Genomic DNA, 20277 nt, shown 5'->3' on the forward strand with positions numbered 1-20277 from the left:
GAGCAACGTGACCATTTCATCACTGCTGAACTGTTAGAAGGGCCTATGAAGAAGGTGAAGCAGCAATATCAGTGCGAGTGCATATCTATAATACGTGGATGAAGGCTGTATTTGCATCCTGAGCCGTTCGAGAAGGTGGCATCATATCACAGCAGTGACATCAAAGTGATAATTCCTCTAGAGGAAAACATACTTGAACTCTGACCCACTCGACTCCGAGACCATCGCTTTCAATTCAAAACTCGTTTTCAATCACTCGACACCCGCAGCACAGAAACGTTCATTAATGATCAAATGAGAATGCATTTAAAATAACGTCGAGCTGCTGCGTTCGTATCTCGCAGAAACTGGAGAGGAACGGGAAATTAAAACGAGGTAAAAGGCGAATCGTCCAAATAAAGCCGAAGCGCTAACGGATAACGAGACGGACCGTCTTGCACAGCCCTGAAACACGACACCCGACTGACCCTCTGAACCTCATCTGTAATATCAGCATCGCAAGGGAATTCCTGAGCAGGGATTTGAATCTCCTGATAGCGAGCCCCCTTCTCTAACCGCTGGACCCCCGAGCCTCCTGCAGAAGCACTGTATAAGGGCTGATACTCAAAATCACATTTGTCTGTAGAGGTTAAATACTTCCATTCAGAAATGTGTGCATTTCAAAACCACAAAAGCCGTCCTTCCCTCACCTTTACAAGTGTAGTGCCGCTGTCTGTCTGTCTGCCATTGCAGAGTCACTGTTTGTCTGTCTGTCTGTCTATCTGCATTGCCATTGCAGTGCCACTGTCTGTCTGTCTGTCTGCATTGCCATTGCAGTGCCACTGTCTGTCTGTCTGTCTGCATTGCCAGTGTAGTGCCTATGTGTGTCTGTCTGTCTGCATTGCCATTGCAGTGCCACTGTCTGTCTGCCTATCTGCATTGCCATTGCAGTGCCACTGTCTGTCTGTCTATCTGCATTGCCATTGCAGTGCCACTGTCTGTCTGTCTATCTGCATTGCCATTGCAGTGCCACTGTCTGTCTATCTGCATTGCCAGTGTAGTGCCATTGTCTGTCTGTCTGTCTGCATTGCCATTGCAGTGCCACTGTCTGTCTGTCTGTCTGCATTGCCAGTGTAGTGCCTATGTGTGTCTGTCTGCCACTGAAGATCATTGGTGATGGCACAGTTAGCACACTGTGGTCCCTTCTGCCACAGTGACACTGCTGATCAGACATTTCCACATGTGTCACAGAGGTGGTGAGCTGTGAGCAGGGATGTGGGTTTTACAAGGGGATGATCAAAAGGTCACCCGAGTTATGAAAACAGCTCTTGGCTTCTGTTCACAAAGAAACGGTTGACACATCGAGATACCTCTCCCACCCCACCCCTCACTTAGTTTCCTATCACAGAGTTACCTAGTAACAGTGATCTCCCTCCCTCCCGCCCCCCCTGGACCCACCTGCATATAAAGCAGAGGCAGTCTGTGTGAATCTCTAACTCTTCTGTATGAGTGACGGAGTCACTGGATTCGAGATACTGCTATGAGGATCACGGTGATGTTTCGACACCCTGGTCAATTCACCCTGCTGTTGCTGCTGGCATGGGGCTGTGAAGTCCATGTATCAGGGGAGAGGAATGCACAGCCACGCAGGTGAGAGATCAGGGGGGAGAGGAATGCACAGCCACGCAGGTGAGAGATCAGGGGGGAGAGGAATGCACAGCCACGCAGGTGAGAGATCAGGGGGGAGAGGAATGCAGAGTCACGCAGGTGAGAGATCAGGGGGGAGAGGAATGCATAGCCACGCAGGTGAGAGATCAGGGGGGAGAGGAATGCACAGCCACGCAGGTGAGAGATCGTGGGGGAGGGAATGCACAGCCACGCAGGTGAGAGATCAGGGGGGAGAGGAATGCACAGCCACGCAGGTGAGAGATCAGGGGGGAGAGGAATGCACAGCCACGCAGGTGAGAGATCAGGGGGGAGAGGAATGCACAGCCACGCAGGTGAGAGATCAGGGGGGAGAGGAATGCACAGCCACGCAGGTGAGAGATCAGGGGGGAGAGGAATGCAGAGTCACGCAGGTGAGAGATCAGGGAGGAGAGGAATGCACAGCCACGCAGGTGAGAGATTGGGGGGAGAGAAATGCACAGCCACGCAGGTGAGAGATGAGGGGGAGAGGAATGCAAAGTCACGCAGGTGAGAGATCAGGGGAGCGATCAGGTTATTATTATTATTATTATTATTATGTATTTATATTTTATTTTTGGGGGGGTGATGCACACACAAAAGGTTTCAGTGATTTAAATTCATGTGATTAAAAGATGATCCGCAGCAGGCGTTTCTGTAAGAGACGAAAGTCGACACATATGTCCCGAAGGGCTTAGTAAAGGACCCCTGAGAGAGAGAGAGAGAGAGAGAGAGAGGAGCGAGAGAGAGGAGAGAGAGGAGAGAGAGAGGAGAGAGAGAGACAGAGAGAGAAATGGGAGCATTAAGAAGCAATGCATTCTTGATCGTAACAAATCATGCCGCATGAGGGGATAACACGGAGAGAAACATGTTAATAGACAGGGGATTAGAAATGGGAGATAAAAGAGGAGACCCGCAGACGAGCGGAGAGGAGGAGGTTAGAAGACAAAAGTCGCAGATGAGAGACGAAAAAAGACAAGCGATAAAAGGAGTGTGAGGCCCACCGCGCCCCCCCCCCCGATGAAACGTGATGGGGATAGTGATTACAATGAGCAGGAGAGACAAAAGAGAAGGATGATGAGCTTGGCTGAAAGGATGGGGAAAAGATGCTCAGAGGTGATTGAGAAGGAGAGCACTTCCGAGCCCATAGCACACGGCGGCAGACCGGCTGGGAGAGAGCGCGGGCGGGGGACCGGCTGAGAGAGTGCGATAGAGGGGGTTTAATTCAATATGTTAACAAGGGAACATTTTTCAGCAGCTTTCACTGGACTCTATGACGCTGAGGGAGTTCATTCTATATAGAGGGGGTGCATCTCAATATGAGAGGACCTGCGGGGCACCCAGAGCTTCAGGAGAGCCAGGAAGCAGAATTGGGGAGACTCTACGAGAGGAGAATTCCAGGAGGGGGTTCCAAACCGGTAACACACCATAACAGCGGAGAAGGAGAGAGAGAGAGGAGAGAGAGAGAATGTGAGAGAGGGGAGTCGATGGGGAGGAGATCAAGGTGACAGGAGGGAAGAGGAGGTGCAGAGAAGGGAGAGAGGGAGAGGGAGAGAGAGAAAGAGAGAAGGAGGGAGAGGGAGAGAGAGAGAGAGAAGAGAGGGAGAGAGGGAGGGAGAGATAGGAGGGGGAGAGAGAGAGAGAGAGATCTAGCGAGGGCGATTTCAATAGGGTTAGACAAGAGGGCAGGTAATTCAGAGCTTGCGGAGGTTAGATATGAGCTGAGATATGTTATAGGGGGGGTGGGGGGTGAATTCCCTATGAAAATAAAATTTTTCAGCAGTATTTTACTCTATGAAGCTGAGTACCGGAAGCCATAGTAGTAGGTGCAGTAATATTTCAAGGGAACATATATTTCAAAATGAAGCTGTCACATTACAAAGCAGTGTGCTGATTCAATATGTTAACAAGGAAACATTATTCAGCAGCTTTCACTGGAATCTATGAAGCTGAGGGAGTTCATTCTACATAGAGGGGGTGCAATTCAATATGATAAAAAGGGAACATTATTCAGCAGCTTTCAATGGAATCTATGAAGCTGAGGGAGTTCATTCTATATAGAGGGGGTGCAATTCAATATGATAACAAGGGAACATTATTCAGCAGCTTTCACTGGAATCTATGAAGCTGAGGGAGTTCACTCTACATAGAGGGGGTGCAATTCAATATGTTAACAAGGGAACATTATTCAGCAGCTTTCACTGGACTCTATGAAGCTGAGGGAGTTAATTCTATATAGAGGGGGTGCAATTCAATATGAGAACAAGGGAACATTATTCAGCAGCTTTCACTGGACTCTATGAAGCTGAGGGAGTTCATTCTATATAGAGGGGGTGTAATTCAATATGTTAACAAGGAAACATTATTCAGCAGCTTTCACTGCACTCAATGAAGCTGAGCTGAGGGAGTTTAATCTAATTTATAGAGGGGTGGCAAATTTGGCCAATTCAATATGATAACAAAGGAACATTATTCAGCAGCTTTCACTGGACTCTATGAAGCTGAGTGAGTTCATTCTATATAGAGGGGGTGCAATTCAATATGTTAACAAGGGAACATTATTCAGCAGCTTTCATTGGACTCTATGAAGCTGAGGGAGTTCATTCTATATAGGGGGGGTGGGTGCAATTCAATATGTTAAAAAGGGAACATTATTCAGCAGCTTTCACTGGACTCTATGAAGCTGAGGGAGTTCATTCTATATAGAGGGGGTGCAATTCAATATGTTAACAAGGGAACATTATTCAGCAGCTTTCACTGGACTCTATGAAGCTGAGGGAGTTCATTCTATATAGAGGGGGTGCAATTCAATATGTTAACAAGGGAACATTATTCAGCAGCTTTCACTGGACTCTATGAAGCTGAGGGAGTTCATTCTATATAGAGGGGGTGCAATTCAATATGTTAACAAGGGAACATTATTCAGCAGCTTTCACTGGACTCTATGAAGCTGAGGGAGTTCATTCTATATAGAGGGGGTGCAATTCAATATGTTAACAAGGGAACATTATTCAGCAGCTTTCACTGGACTCTATGAAGCTGAGAGTTCATTCTATATAGAGGGGGTGCAATTCAATATGTTAACAAGGGAACATTATTCAGCAGCTTTCACTGGACTCTATGAAGCTGAGGGAGTTCATTCTATATAGAGGGGGTGCAATTCAATATGTTAACAAGGGAACATTATTCAGCAGCTTTCACTGGACTCTATGAAGCTGAGGGAGTTCATTCTATATAGAGGGGGTGCAATTCAATATGTTAACAAGGGAACATTATTCAGCAGCTTTCACTGGACTCTATGAAGCTGAGTGAGTTCATTCTATATAGAGGGGGTGCAATTCAATATGTTAACAAGGGAACATTATTCAGCAGCTTTCACTGGACTCTATGAAGCTGAGGGAGTTCATTCTATATAGAGGGGGTGCAATTCAATATGTTAACAAGGGAACATTATTCAGCAGCTTTCACTGGACTCTATGAAGCTGAGGGAGTTCATTCTATATAGAGGGGGTGGAATTCAATATGTTAACAAGGGAACATTATTCAGCAGCTTTCACTGGACTCTATGAAGCTGAGGGAGTTCATTCTATATAGAGGGGGTGCAATTCAATATGTTAACAAGGGAACATTATTCAGCAGCTATCATTGGACTCTATGAAGCTGAGGGAGTTCATTCTATATAGAGAAAATTATGTATTTATTTATTGGTTTTGTGGGTTTGTTTAATTTGAGATACACGGCTACTGCAATGATCCAGCGATAGGGGTCACTAAAAAAAAGTATATCTTTATTTATTAAGTTATACTGTGTGTGTGTGTGTGTGTGTGTGTATATGCTAGTTTGGTTTGAAGTATCAAACTCACAAAGTCAAGTGTCGATTGCAAAGTGTAAAAATACACACAGAAAATAAGAAAAAAAAAAATCCTTGTTTTATTATTTCTTTTTTTTATTATTAAGTTTGATTCAATTTCATTTAATAAAACTCATGGAGTTTATGGAATTCTTTCCATCTATCAAAACCTTCACTCTCTCTTTTTTTTCCCTCTTTCGGAATCAGGCCGTCCTCTCCGGAGTTGAGCACCCCTAACCCTGCCCCCCTGAGTGCGGAGCGGGCAGGTCTTGGGACGAGGGCTGCATCCGGTGAGTCAGTAACCTGCCTTCACAAACTCTTCCATAGAGTCAGCACTTCATATTAGCTGCCTAGCTTACTGGGAGTTGCAGGGATCGCAAGTGTGTGAGGATTCTGGTCAGTGTGAATTAAAGATTGCTAAAATTACCTGCTTGGTTTCTTCTCTCCCGAAATACAGCTGTATTAATGGCAGTCAAAGCTGTTAGAATCGTGGGAAACACTAGTGGAGGCTTTGCGGAAATTGGTGATGCTCATAAAATATATATATTCCAACTCCTGAAGATCTTTGCACAGCAGTGTGTGTGAAACTTGAGAAAATGTCCCCTCAAAGATAGCAATAGATAGATTTTAACATTGCAACATCCCCACTTTGTAAAACACCTTTATAAAAAAGAAATATGCTGTTAACAAAAAAAACAACTGAAAGTGGCAAAATATTTTGTTTGTTGTCGACTTTCTCCCTGTGTGGAGTTTTGTCTGACTGGAGTTAGAAACAGTAAATAAAAATATAGTGAGAGTCAATGAGACGACCTCACAAGTACAGGAAAGCAAACATGTGTGTGTGTGTGTGTCTCTGTCTCTCTCTCTCTCTCTCTCTCTCTCTCTCTCTCTCTCTCTCTCTCCTCTCTCTCTCTCTCTCTCTATATAATAGATATATATATATATATCTATATATATATATAGACTATATATAATATGGTATTTAATTGTATTTAATTGTATTTTTATATATAAATAAAATTGCTTGCAGTTTTAAATGCATGAAATCCTCTAATTCAAACATATTCTCAATAATATAAGTTTAACATTCACAGCTGTATTCATTTAAACCCAACACTAACCCCAAACCCAGCCCTTCAGTGAGAATCATAGCATAATACTATGTAACACAATTTTTGTACCTGGGTAGCAAGTGTTCTGGGTCGAAAGTGTTCGAACTAAATCTGTCTGTAGTAATTTTTTGTATTACTTTTTCAGTTACTTTAGTATAAATACATGTTAATTTGGATTCATATGTTGTTTTTTCCTGACTTTATGTGAACGAAAAGACACAAAAGCGCCCATTTTCCCATTGGAAATAGTGATTTTTTGAAATATCACTGTCCTGGTCACAAAAGCAAAGTTTGTGGGGAATAATAGCCATTTTCTATACTTTTGAGGCATAAGCAATTAGGAAATAACACTTACTACCCAGGAACAAAAAAAAAAAAAACAAACAATTTGTGATTTGTTATCACACGAGGAAGACTGAGAGAAGACGTCATCTCATTGCTTTTCTTTACCTCCTTCGTTCTCTTTCCTGATAGATGTTTTGACGTCGTGCAACTTCAATAGTGACTCCGACCCCTACTGTCAATTCCAACAGGACTCGAACGACCAAGGCGATTGGACGAGGCACCGTGGGCCCACCCCCACGGAGGGCACGGGACCCAGTGGGGACTTCCCTGACGGGGGTGAGTGCAGGGCTGGGGGGATGGGCTTAACCCTGCCTCACTCTCTCGTCACTGAATGCTTTTAACCCTTTAAGGAACATTTCTTTATAATAGTAATAATAATAATACAATATTTTTATATAGCGCCTTTCACAGTAGACAACCATCACAAAGCGCTTTACAGAGATATGCTGTGAACCATGCATTATATGCAGAGTCACTTCAAATAGGAGATGATTTGTGAACTGTGTGCATTTCAGTGCAGAGTCGCTTCCAATAGGAGTGATTTAAAGTCTCATCGCAGGATGCACGCGTGTTGCGAAAATTGAGGTGAAGCGACTCGCTCAGGGTCACACACACAGCGACCCCAGTTCAGTGGCCAAGAGGAGGGGATTATTTTTGAACTGGTTAAGGTTGACAAGCCTGGGGACTTCTTTACCACTGGACCACGCTGTCTTGCGTGCCTCCTTGCATGTTATGTGTGTTTGACAAATAAAATTGATCAAGGGCGCTGGAGCTAGGGGAGCTGGGGGTGCAGCAGCGCCCCCTGGCTTTGCATGGCTTCCCTCATATACAGGGGTTACAGTTTTGTTCAATGGTTTTCCAAGCACCCCCACTTTAACAATTGTTCCTGTGCCACTGAAATGATACTTGACCGTTAATTTTCTCCCCTCTCCTCTCTCTCCCTCTTCCCCCCTCTCCCCTCCTCCCTCCCATCTCTCTTACCCCTGTCCCCTCTCCTCTCTCCCCCTCTTCCCCCTCTCCCATCCTCCCCTCTCCTCTTTCTCCCTCTTTCCCCTCTCCTCTTTCCCCTCTCCTCTCTCCCCCTCCCCTCTCCTCCCTCTTTCTCAGCTGGGTACTATATCTATCACGAAGCGGATAACGTCGCTAACGGTCAAGCAGCTCGCTTGCTCAGCCCGGCTCTGTCTCCCAGCCCCTCGACCCAGTCACTCTGCCTGCAGTTCTGGTACTACATGTACGGGTCGGACTTCCAGAACCAGCTGCGAGTCCTGGTGCGGAGAGGAGGGGGGCCCGGGGAGGAGGGCGTGTGGGAGAGGAAGGGCCCCCAGAGCCCAGCCTGGCTGGAGGAGAGAGTCACGCTGCCAGCTCCGGAAGGGGAGACACTGACGGTGAGAACAGCACCGCTGGACTGGACTGGGCTGGACTGACCCTGACCCCAGCCCCAGCCCCATTCCTACCTGCTGTAGGTCACACTGAGCCTTGCATCTCCCTCTCTGTCCACCAGGTGGTGTTTGAGGCTGTGCGGGGATCGAGCTCGTCCTGTGACACGGCGCTGGATAACATTACCATCAGCAGCGGAGCCTGCACCTGTGAGTCTCAGTGTGGGAAAGCATAGGAAAGCATTGTAAAGCACAGAGAGGTCTGGTAAAGCATAGGGAAGCATAGGGAAGCACAGAGAGGTCTGGTAAAGCATAGGGAAGCATTGTAAAGCACAGAGAGGTGTGGGAAAGCATAGGGAAGCATTGTAAAGCACAGAGAGGTCTGGTAAAGCATAGGGAAGCATTGTAAAGCACAGAGAGGTGTGGTAAAGCATAGGGAAGCATTGTAAAGCACAGAGAGGTCTGGTAAAGCATAGGGAAGCATTGTAAAGCACAGAGAGGTCTGGTAAAGCATAGGGAAGCATTGTAAAGCACAGAGAGGTCTGGTAAAGCACAGAGAGGTCTGGTAAAGCATAGGGAAGCATTGTAAAGCACAGAGAGGTCTGGTAAAGCATAGGGAAGCATTGTAAAGCACAGAGAGGTCTGGTAAAGCATAGGGAAGCATTGTAAAGCACAGAGAGGTCTGGTAAAGCATAGGGAAGCATTGTAAAGCACAGAGAGGTCTGGTAAAGCATAGGGAAGCATTGTAAAGCACAGAGAGAAGTGTGGTAAAGCATAGGGAAGCATTGTAAAGACAGAGAGGTGTGGTAAAGCATAGGGAAGCATTGTAAAGCACAGAGAGGTATGGTAAAGCATAGGGAAGCATTGTAAAGCACAGAGAGGTATGGTAAAGCACAGAGAGGACTGGTAAAGCATAGGGAAGCATTGTAAAGCACAGAGAGGTGTGGTAAAGCATAGGGAAGCATTGTAAAGCACAGAGAGGTCTGGTAAAGCATAGGGAAGCATTGTAAAGCACAGAGAGGTCTGGTAAAGCATAGGGAAGCATTGTAAAGCACAGAGAGGTCTGGTAAAGCATAGGGAAGCATTGTAAAGCACAGAGAGGTCTGGTAAAGCACAGGGAAGCATTGTAAAGCACAGAGAGGTCTGGTAAAGCACAGGGAAGCATTGTAAAGCACAGAGAGGTCTGGTAAAGCATAGGGAAGCATTGTAAAGCACAGAGAGGTCTGGTAAAGCATAGGGAAGCATTGTAAAGCACAGAGAGGTCTGGTAAAGCATAGGGAAGCATTGTAAAGCACAGAGAGGTCTGGTAAAGCATAGGAAGCATTGTAAAGCACAGAGAGGTCTGGTAAAGCACAGGGAAGCATTGTAAAGCATATTTAAAACACAAGCCATGGTAAAGCACAGTAAATGCAGCACAGTTAAGCTGTGGTAAAAGGAAGGATGAGGGTTACTCTGCAGGGTTGAGTTGAGTCCTTGTTTCTGTTCCCCAGCTTGCCTGCGGAGCTGTAATTTCGACACTACCGGTGAGCTCTGTGGCTGGAGCTCCCTTTGGAACCCCATTAACTTAAGCTGGGAGCAGTGGGCTGGGGCCACAGAGACAGAGGGCACGGGGCCAGACGATGACTTCACCAGACCCGGCTGTGAGTGTAACTGAGCACTGCTGCCCCCTGCTGGAATCGGGCTACAACTGAGAAACACACCCCCTCAGAACTGCTGCCCTCTCTCTCTTCTCTCTCTCTCTCTCTCTCCTCTCCTCTCTCTCTCTCTCTCTCTCTCTCTCTCTCTCTCTCTCTCCGCTCTCTCTCTCTCTCCCCTCTCTCTCTCTCTCTCTCCTCTCTCTTCTCTCTCTCCCCCTCTCTCTCTCTCCTCTCTCTCTCCCCCCTCTCTCTCCTCCTCCCTCTCTCCTCTCTCTCTCCCCTCTCTCTCTCCTCTCTCTCTCTCTCTCTCTCTCTCTCTCTCTCTCTCCTCTCTCTCTCTCTCTCTCTCTCCTCCTCTCTCTCTCTCTCTCTCTCCTCTCTCTCTCTCTCTCTCTCTCTCTCTCTCTCTCTCTCTCTCTCTCTCTCTCCCTCTCTCTCTCTCTCTCTCTCTCTCTCTCTCTCTCTCTCTCTCTCTCTCTCTCTCTCTCAGTAACAGTGTCTCTCTCCCTCTCCTCTTCTCCCAGTCGGTCAGTACATGCTGCTGGACTCTTTTTACACCATCGCTGGTGCTGCAGTCCAGTTCTGGAGTCCCTCGGTCCAGTCTTCTGGCTGCCTGAGTCTCTCCTTTAGATACTACATGTACGGCACGGCCACAGCCATGAAACTGAGCGTGAGGACAAGCGAGCAAGGTGACTACTACTACTACTAATTATTATTATTATTATGATCATTTTATGAGTCTTCCTGATGTAGATAGTCCGGCACGGCCATTTGCGCACCACTCCGGGTTCGGCAGCGTGTCTAGGACAACGACACCTGGCTGACAAGGATGATACACCTATATAGCAATTATTATTATTATTATTATTCATTTTATCCAAAGTCTCAGAACTTGCACGCTTTTCGGCATCTCCCGGCCTAGCCAGTGATGAATCCTCAGTGTTTCCTGTGCTTCTCTTCCTCCTGTGCTAGGAGCCGCTCTGGGGCCGAACCTGTTCGCTCTGACTGGGAACCAGGGACAGGGCTGGAAGCTGGCGGAGGTTCGATATCCATCAGTAGAGAACGTGGCGGTGCAGGTGAGAACCAGAAACTCAGAGACACGGGTTCGACCCTGGCTCGCTGGTGTATAGTGTGTGTTTGCACCCTGGCTCGCTGGTGTATAGTGTGTGTTTGAACCCTGGCTCGCTGGTGTATAGTGTGTGTTTGCACCCTGGCTCGCTGGTGTATAGTGTGTGTTTGAACCCTGGCTCGCTGGTGTATAGTGTGTGTTTGAACCCTGGCTCGTTGGTGTATAGTGTGTGTTTGCACCCTGGCTCGCTGGTGTATAGTGTGTGTTTGCACCCTGGCTCGTTGGTGTATAGTGTGTGTTTGAACCCTGGCTCGCTGGTGTATAGTGTGTGTTTGAACCCTGGCTCGCTGGTGTATAGTGTGTGTTTGCACCCTGGCTCGTTGGTGTATAGTGTGTGTTTGAACCCTGGCTCGCTGGTGTATAGTGTGTGTTTGCACCCTGGCTCGTTGGTGTATAGTGTGTGTTTGAACCCTGGCTCGCTGGTGTATAGTGTGTGTTTGAACCCTGGCTCGCTGGTGTATAGTGTGTGTTTGAACCCTGGCTCGCTGGTGTATAGTGTGTGTTTGCACCCTGGCTCGTTGGTGTATAGTGTGTGTTTGAACCCTGGCTCGCTGGTGTATAGTGTGTGTTTGAACCCTGGCTCGTTGGTGTATAGTGTGTGTTTGCACCCTGGCTCGCTGGTGTATAGTGTGTGTTTGCACCCTGGCTCGTTGGTGTATAGTGTGTGTTTGAACCCTGGCTCGTTGGTGTATAGTGTGTGTTTGAACCCTGGCTCGCTGGTGTATAGTGTGTGTTTGAACCCTGGCTCGTTGGTGTATAGTGTGTGTTTGAACCCTGGCTCGCTGGTGTATAGTGTGTGTTTGAACCCTGGCTCGTTGGTGTATAGTGTGTGTTTGCACCCTGGCTCGCTGGTGTATAGTGTGTGTTTGAACCCTGGCTCGCTGGTGTATAGTGTGTGTTTGAACCCTGGCTCGCTGGTGTATAGTGTGTGTTTGAACCCTGGCTCGCTGGTGTATAGTGTGTGTTTGAACCCTGGCTCGCTGGTGTATAGTGTGTGTTTGAACCCTGGCTCGCTGGTGTATAGTGTGTGTTTGCACCCTGGCTCGCTGGTGTATAGTGTGTGTTTGAACCCTGGCTCGCTGGTGTATAGTGTGTGTTTGAACCCTGGCTCGCTGGTGTAATGGAATTCCTCTTTCCCCAGTTTGTGATCATCGGTGTGTACGGAGAGACGGACCAGACTGACATTGCCATCGACGCAGTCTGCATTAACACCTGCCCAGGTGAGCCTTCGCATCCCCCCTCCTCCCTCCCCCTGATCCTCCTCCTCCCCTTCCTCCTCCCCTCCCCTCCCCCTGCTCCTCCTCCTTCCCTACCTCCCCCCTTCCTCCTCCCCTCCTTCCCCCTGCTCCTCCTCCTTCCCTCCCACTCCCTTTCCTCCTCCCCTCCCTCCCCGTTCATATTCAAGTCTTCTTCTTCTTCTTCTTCTTCTTCTTCTTCTTCTTCTTCTTCTTCTTCTTATTTATTATTATTATTATTATTATTATTATTATTTACTTTCCACTTGTTTTTTTTAAACAGCTGAACCTTCCCCAACAACCACAAAACCCACAACCCAGTCCATTGCAACCACCAGCAAACCAGCCACTCCTTCAACAGGGCCGGCATCCACCACCAAATCAACCACGACCCAGTCCACTGCAACGAGCAAACCAGCCACTCCTTCAACAGGGCCGGCATCCACCACCAAATCAACCACAACCCAGTCCACTGCAACGAGCAAACCAGCCACTCCTTCAACAGGGCCGGCATCCACCACCAAATCAACCACAACCCAGTCCACTGCAACGAGCAAACCAGCCACTCCTTCAACAGGGCCGGCATCCACCACCAAATCAACCACAACCCAGTCCACTGCAACGAGCAAACCAGCCACTCCTTCAACAGGGCCGGCATCCACCACCAAATCAACCACGACCCAGTCCACTGCAACGAGCAAACCAGCCACTCCTTCAACAGGGCCGGCATCCACCACCAAATCAACCACAACCCAGTCCACTGCAACGAGCAAACCAGCCACTCCTTCAACAGGGCCGGCATCCACCACCAAATCAACCACAACCCAGTCCACTGCAACGAGCAAACCAGCCACTCCTTCAACAGGGCCGGCATCCACCACCAAATCAACCACAACCCAGTCCACTGCAACGAGCAAACCAGCCACTCCTTCAACAGGGCCGGCATCCACCACCAAATCAACCACAACCCAGTCCACTGCAACGAGCAAACCAGCCACTCCTTCAACAGGGCCGGCATCCACCACCAAATCAACCACAACCCAGTCCACTGCAACGAGCAAACCAGCCACTCCTTCAACAGGGCCGGCATCCACCACCAAATCAACCACAACCCAGTCCACTGCAACGAGCAAACCAGCCACTCCTTCAACAGGGCCGGCATCCACCACCAAATCAACCACAACCCAGTCCACTGCAACGAGCAAACCAGCCACTCCTTCAACAGGGCCGGCATCCACCACCAAATCAACCACGACTAGAACCACCACTAAGCCCACCAGCCCCCCTGGTGAGTGTGATGCAGGAGACAGAGAGTGGATCCAAGAATGGAATTCTCAAACACATAGAGCCTGAACCTTGTTTGATGCGCGTGGGTTTATTTGCAATGCTGTGGGTTTATTTGCAGTGCTGTGGGTTTATTTGCAGTGCTGTGGGTTTATTTGCAATGCTGTGGGTTTATTTACAGTGCTGTGGGTTTATTTGCAGTGCTGTGGGTTTATTTGCAATGCTGTGGGTTTATTTGCAGTGCTGTGGGTTTATTTGCAGTGTAGTGGGTTTATTTGCAGTGCTGTGGGTTTATTTGCAGTGTTGTGTGTGGCGTGTCCTTGACCCTCTTCTACGTCTGTCTCTCGTTGCAGTGGTGTGCCCCCCAAATTCTCACTACCAGACCTGCGGCCCGGCCTGCATACCCACCTGTGAGATGCCCCAGTTTAACTGCACTGGCTCCTGCATATCGGCATGCTTCTGTGACCCGGGGTACCTGTACCGGGGTCGGAGGTGTGTGCCAGTGGAGAAGTGTGGCTGCTTCGACAAGAAGGACCAGTATGTGGAGGTGAGACCCCCAGCCCCAACCCCCAAATACACCCCCAACCACTAACACACTGTACCCAGGCACCAGCCCCAAGTGCCCCAGCCCCATAGCACCAACACTAACCATAGCTCCAACCCCAACACTAACCATAGCACCAACACAAACCATAGCACCAACACTAACCATAGCTCCAACCCCAACACTAACCATAGCACCAACACAAACCATAGCACCAACACTAACCATAGCTCCAACCCCAACACTAACCATAGCACCAACACAAACCATAGCACCAACACTAACCATAGCACCAACACACTAACCATAGCACCAACACAAACCATAGCACCAACACTAACCATAGCTCAAACCCTAACACTAACCATAGCTCAAACCCTAACACTAACCATAGCACCAACACAAACCATAGCACCAACACTAACCATAGCTCCAACCCCAACACTAACCATAGCACCAACACAAACCATAGCACCAACACTAACCATAGCACCAACACAAACCATAGCACCAACACAAACCATAGCACCAACACAAACCATAGCACCAACACTAACCATAGCTCAAACCCTAACACTAACCATAGCTCAAACCCTAACACAAACCATAGCACCAACACAAACCATAGCACCAACACAAACCATAGCACCAACAACACTAACCATAGCACCAACACAAACCATAGCACCAACACAAACCATAGCACCAACACAAACCATAGCACCAACACAAACCATAGCACCAACACAAACCATAGCACCAACACTAACCATAGCACCAACACACTAACCATAGCACCAACACTAACCATAGCACCAACACTAACCATAGCACCAACACTAACCATAGCACCAACACTAACCATAGCACCAACACAAACCATAGCACCAACACTAACCATAGCACCAACACTAACCATAGCACAAACCCTAACACTAACCATAGCACCAACACAAACCATAGCACCAACACAAACCATAGCACCAACACAAACCATAGCACCAACACTAACCATAGCACCAACACAAACCATAGCACCAACACAAACCATAGCACCAACACTAACCATAGCTCCAACCCCAACACTAACCATAGCACCAACACAAACCATAGCACCAACACTAACCATAGCACCAACACAAACCATAGCACCAACACTAACCATAGCTCAAACCCTAACACTAACCATAGCTCAAACCCTAACACTAACCATAGCACCAACACAAACCATAGCACCAACACTAACCATAGCTCCAACCCCAACACTAACCATAGCACCAACACAAACCATAGCACCAACACTAACCATAGCACCAACACTAACCATAGCTCAAACCCTAACACTAACCATAGCTCAAACCCTAACACTAACCATAGCTCAAACCCTAACACTAACCATAGCACCAACACAAACCATAGCACCAACACTAACCATAGCTCAAACCCTAACACTAACCATAGCACCAACACAAACCATAGCACCAACACTAACCATAGCTCAAACCCTAACACTAACCATAGCTCAAACCCTAACACTAACCCTAATGTAACAACATCAGTCCTCTACCCATCCCCCTCAGATACCAGCACTGCAATATAATGAGTCCTAGCATAACACAAACCCTCACACCTCTCGCTCTCTCTCCAGCCGGGTCACATGATCTTCGGTGACGGCTGCTCGGAGGTGTGCCGTTGCCTTGGTAACTACACGCTGGAGTGCACGAGCAACGCGTGTGAGGCGACAGAAGAGTGTCGCGATGTCAACGGAGTGCCGGCCTGCTACCCCAAAGGTAGGGGGAGCTAGACTAAATGAGGGAAGCATTGTAAAGCACAGAGAGGTGTGGTAAAGCATAGGGAAGCATTGTAAAGCACAGAGAGGTCTGGTAAAGCATAGGGAAGCATTGTAATTAAAGGGTAGGGGGAGCATAGACTAAATGAGGGAAGCATTGTAAAGCACAGAGAGGTCTGGTAAAGCATAGGGAAGCATTGTAAAGCACAGAGAGGTCTGGTAAAGCATAGGGAAGCATTGTAAAGCACAGAGAGGTCTGGTAAAGCACAGGGAAGCATTGTAAAGCACAGAGAGGTCTGGTAAAGCATAGGGAAGCATTGTAAAGCACAGAGAGGTCTGGTAAAGCACAGGGAAGCATTGTAAAGCACAGAGAGGTCTGGTAAAGCATAGGGAAGCATTGTAAAGCACAGAGAGGTGTGGTAAAGCATAGGGAAGCATTGTAAAGCACAGAGAGGTCTGGTAAAGCACAGGGAAGCATTGTAAAGCACAGAGAGGTCTGGTAAAGCATAGGGAAGCATTGTAAAGCACAGAGAGGTCTGGTAAAGCACAGGGAAGCATTGTAAAGCACAGAGAGGTATGGTAAAGCACAGGGAAGCATTGTAAAGCACAGAGAGGTCTGGTAAAGCATAGGGAAGCATTGTAAAGCACAGAGAGGTCTGGTAAAGCACAGGGAAGCATTGTAAAGCACAGAGAGGCCTGGTAAAGCATAGGGAAGCATTGTAAAGCACAGAGAGGTCTGGTAAAGCATAGGGAAGCATTGTAAAGCACAGAGAGGTCTGGTAAAGCATAGGGAAGCATTGTAAAGCACAGAGAGGTCTGGTAAAGCATAGGGAAGCATTGTAAAGCACAGAGAGGTCTGGTAAAGCATAGGGAAGCATTGTAAAGCACAGGGAGGTCTGGTAAAGCATTGTTTTGATTTTGATTATTTTTCCCCTCGTCCAGATTCATCCACCTGCGTCGTGTCAGGTGACCCTCACTACACAACCTTTGACCGGCGGCGCTATGACTTCATGGGGAACTGCAGCTACGTCCTATCACAGCCCTGCAATGCCAGCGTAGCCCTGCCCACCTTCACCGTGTCCGCCAGCAACGAGCACCGCTTCGGACAGACGCGCATCTCTTACCTGCGCGCCGTTCACGTGGAAACCAAGGGCGTCGTGGTAACCGTGCTGAAGGGACGCGCAGTGCAGGTAGGGGACGCTGGGGACCGAGTCGTTCCTCCTGCATTTAACCCACAAAGTGCCGTTGCCCTTATTTCAGGACAGGCTACTTTGGAACATTTGCAACTGACATTATCTTCAGTTTCTCTTTTAAATCTATTGTTATGATAAATCTAAATGCTTATTATTATTATTATTATTATTATTATTATTATTATTATTATTATTACACTTTGCATTAGTTTACACTGGTTTGCCATGTTTATTAATGCACTTTACCAGACCTCTCTGTGCTTTACAATGCTTCCCTATGCTTTACCACACCTCTCTGTGCTTTACAATGCTTCCCTATGCTTTACCAGACCTCTCTGTGCTTTACAATGCTTCCCTATGCTTTACCAGACCTCTCTGTGCTTTACAATGCTTTCCTATGCTTTACCAGACCTCTCTGTGCTTTACAATGCTTCCCTATGCTTTACCACACCTCTCTGTGCTTTACAATGCTTCCCTATGCTTTACCAGACCTCTCTGTGCTTTACAATGCTTCCCTATGCTTTACCACACCTCTCTGTGCTTTACAATGCTTCCCTATGCTTTACCACACCTCTCTGTGCTTTACAATGCTTCCCTGTGCTTTACCAGACCTCTCTGTGCTTTACAATGCTTCCCTATGCTTTACCAGACCTCTCTGTGCTTTACAATGCTTCCCTATGCTTTACCACACCTCTCTGTGCTTTACAATGCTTCCCTATGCTTTACCAGACCTCTCTGTGCTTTACAATGCTTCCCTATGCTTTACCACACCTCTCTGACTCTGTTTTTTAAGATGCTTTACCACACCTCTCTGTGCTTTACAATGCTTCCCTATGCTTTACCACACCTCTCTGACTCTGTTTTTTAAGATGCTTTACCAGACCTCTCTTGACTGTTAACCCTTTCATTCCAGGTTAACGGAACAAGCGTGAACATTCCGGTAAGCCCCGCCCCCGGGGTGTCAGTCTTCATGTCAGGGAAGCACGTTGTCGTGGAAACGGATTTCGGATTGACAGTGCGCTACGATGGGAATCACTTTGCAGACATCAAAGTGGTCAGCGAGTAAGTTCTGGTGTGACGAATATTGCTTGCTCCCCACCCTCCAAATATTTGTTCCCTTCTACATGCATGTTTGGTATTTATCCTGGTTTTTAAATGTACATTCTGCAGGTGTATTGCTAGTAAATATGACCAATATTTGTAGGCTGCTGTGATGTATTATTGTGAGTCTTTCTCAGTGTCTTCAGTGTCAAATCAATGGCTAACGTTTCCACTAGAAGTCTTTCTCAGTGTCTTCAGTGTCAATTCAATGGCTAACGTTTCCACTAGAAGTCTTTCTCAGTGTCTTCAGTGTCAATTCAATGGCTAACGTTTCCACTAGAAGTCTTTCTCAGTGTCTTCAGTGTGAATTCAATGGCTAATGCTTCCACTAGAAGTCTTTTTTTTTTTTTTTAAACAAAGAAAAAAAAGTTTTTTCCATTTTTCCTGTTGCATTTCTCTCCTCCAGCTACAAAGGGGAGCTGTGCGGACTTTGTGGAGACTACAATGGGGACCCCAAAAATGACTTCAGGAGACCGGATGGTGTGCTGGTGCCGGGGGCGACCGATTTCGGGAACAGCTGGAATGTCCTGACCAAGTATGTCTCACTCAGAGATGGAAATAAGGCTCCCGTTGCTTAGCAGTTTGATCCATTCCTCATTTCACTATGAGTTTTTCAGTATGCTTTACTATACCTCTCTGTGCTTTATAATGCTTCCCTGTGCTTTACCAGACCTCTCTGTTCTTTACAATGCTTCCCTGTGCTTTACCAGACCTCTCTGTTCTTTACAATGCTTCCCTGTGCTTTACCAGACCTCTCTGTGCTTTACAATGCTTCCCTGTGCTTTACCAGACCTCTCTGTGCTTTACAATGCTTCCCTATGCTTTACCACACTTCTCTGTTCTTTGCAATGCTTCCCTATGTTTTACCAGACCTCTCTCTGCTTTGCAATGCTTCCCTATGCTTTACCAGACCTCTCTGTGCTTTGCTATGCTTTACATGCTTCACTGTGCTTTATTACAGTATGCTGTACGTTTACTATGGGACACTTCTAGATGCTATTATAAAGTTATAAAGTATAGCTTTGATTTAAGGGTTCCTTCTCTCCTGCCCGTCAACACCACTCACCCAGACTCTGTGTCTCTTCACTCCTCCAGCTGCACCGCCAGCCAGGGAGAGACTGTCCCACAATGCACTGAGGAGGATGAGGAGCTTTACAAAGGCCCCACCTACTGTGGAATGCTATTGGATCCCAAGGGGCCCTTCGCTGCCTGTCACACCAAGATCAGCCCCAATGTAAGAGTCTGTTTTAACTGTGACTCTGGGTGTCTCAGTGTGTGTGTGTGCGTGACTCTGGGTGTCTCAGTGTGTGTGTGTGCGTGACTCTGGGTGTCTCTGCTCTCTCTCCTCAGAGTTTCTTTGCGGACTGCCTCTTCGATGTGTGTGCGCTGGGCGGGGCGCAGCCCCCTCTCTGTGAGGCGCTGGAGTCCTACATGAACGAGTGTCAGGAGAGAAACATCTCCATCCCAGCCTGGAGGAACCACAACTTCTGCCGTGAGTTTAGAGACAGGGGGAGAGACAGGGGAACAGGGGGACAGGGGACAGGGAGACAGGGGAAGAGAGAGAGACAGGGAGTGAGTGAGACAGAGAGGAGAGAAATAGAGCGATGGAGAGAGGATGAGAGAGAGAGACAGAGAAGAGGGAGAGGGAAGATGAGAGAGACAGGCAGACACATACACACTGTGGAGGAGGTACTCTGCTACAGCAGTACCCCAGGACACAGAGGAAATCAACACAGACTCTCAGTACTGTACTGTAACCCCCTCCCATTTCTCTCTCCCCCAGCTCTGCAGTGCCCCTCGAACAGTCACTACTCCCCCTGCGCCTCCCCCTGCCCCCCCTCCTGACCTGCCTGCCCCCCGCCCCCCAGGCCTGCCAGCGCCCCTGTGCGGAGGGGTGTCAGTGTGACCTCGGATTCGTGCAGAGCGCAGGGGGGTGCGTGAGGCAGGAGTCCTGTGGCTGCACCTACAATGGGAATTACTACCAGGTGAGAGAAATAAATCCCCCGAGTGCGATTGTGTG

General features: G+C 47.8%; 1 protein-coding gene across 1 annotated transcript in view; it reads left to right on the forward strand.

Moving 5' to 3' along the window:
- The first annotated feature begins 10486 nt into the window (after window positions 1–10486).
- LOC121305637 (zonadhesin-like) overlaps window positions 10487–20277 on the forward strand; it is a 36083-nt gene continuing 26292 nt past the window's right edge. The window contains 13 exon segments of the mRNA XM_041237330.1: window positions 10487–10671; window positions 10955–11058; window positions 12253–12331; window positions 12630–13634; window positions 13984–14177; window positions 15823–15964; window positions 16906–17153; window positions 18070–18218; window positions 18664–18792; window positions 19353–19491; window positions 19608–19749; window positions 20041–20099; window positions 20102–20242. Coding sequence (XP_041093264.1) covers window positions 10518–10671; window positions 10955–11058; window positions 12253–12331; window positions 12630–13634; window positions 13984–14177; window positions 15823–15964; window positions 16906–17153; window positions 18070–18218; window positions 18664–18792; window positions 19353–19491; window positions 19608–19749; window positions 20041–20099; window positions 20102–20242 — 2685 coding nt within the window. The 5' untranslated portion in view covers window positions 10487–10517.

This window comes from Polyodon spathula, chromosome 44, assembly GCF_017654505.1.
Source record: "Polyodon spathula isolate WHYD16114869_AA chromosome 44, ASM1765450v1, whole genome shotgun sequence".
In the NCBI taxonomy this organism is placed as follows: Eukaryota; Metazoa; Chordata; class Actinopteri; order Acipenseriformes; family Polyodontidae; genus Polyodon; species Polyodon spathula.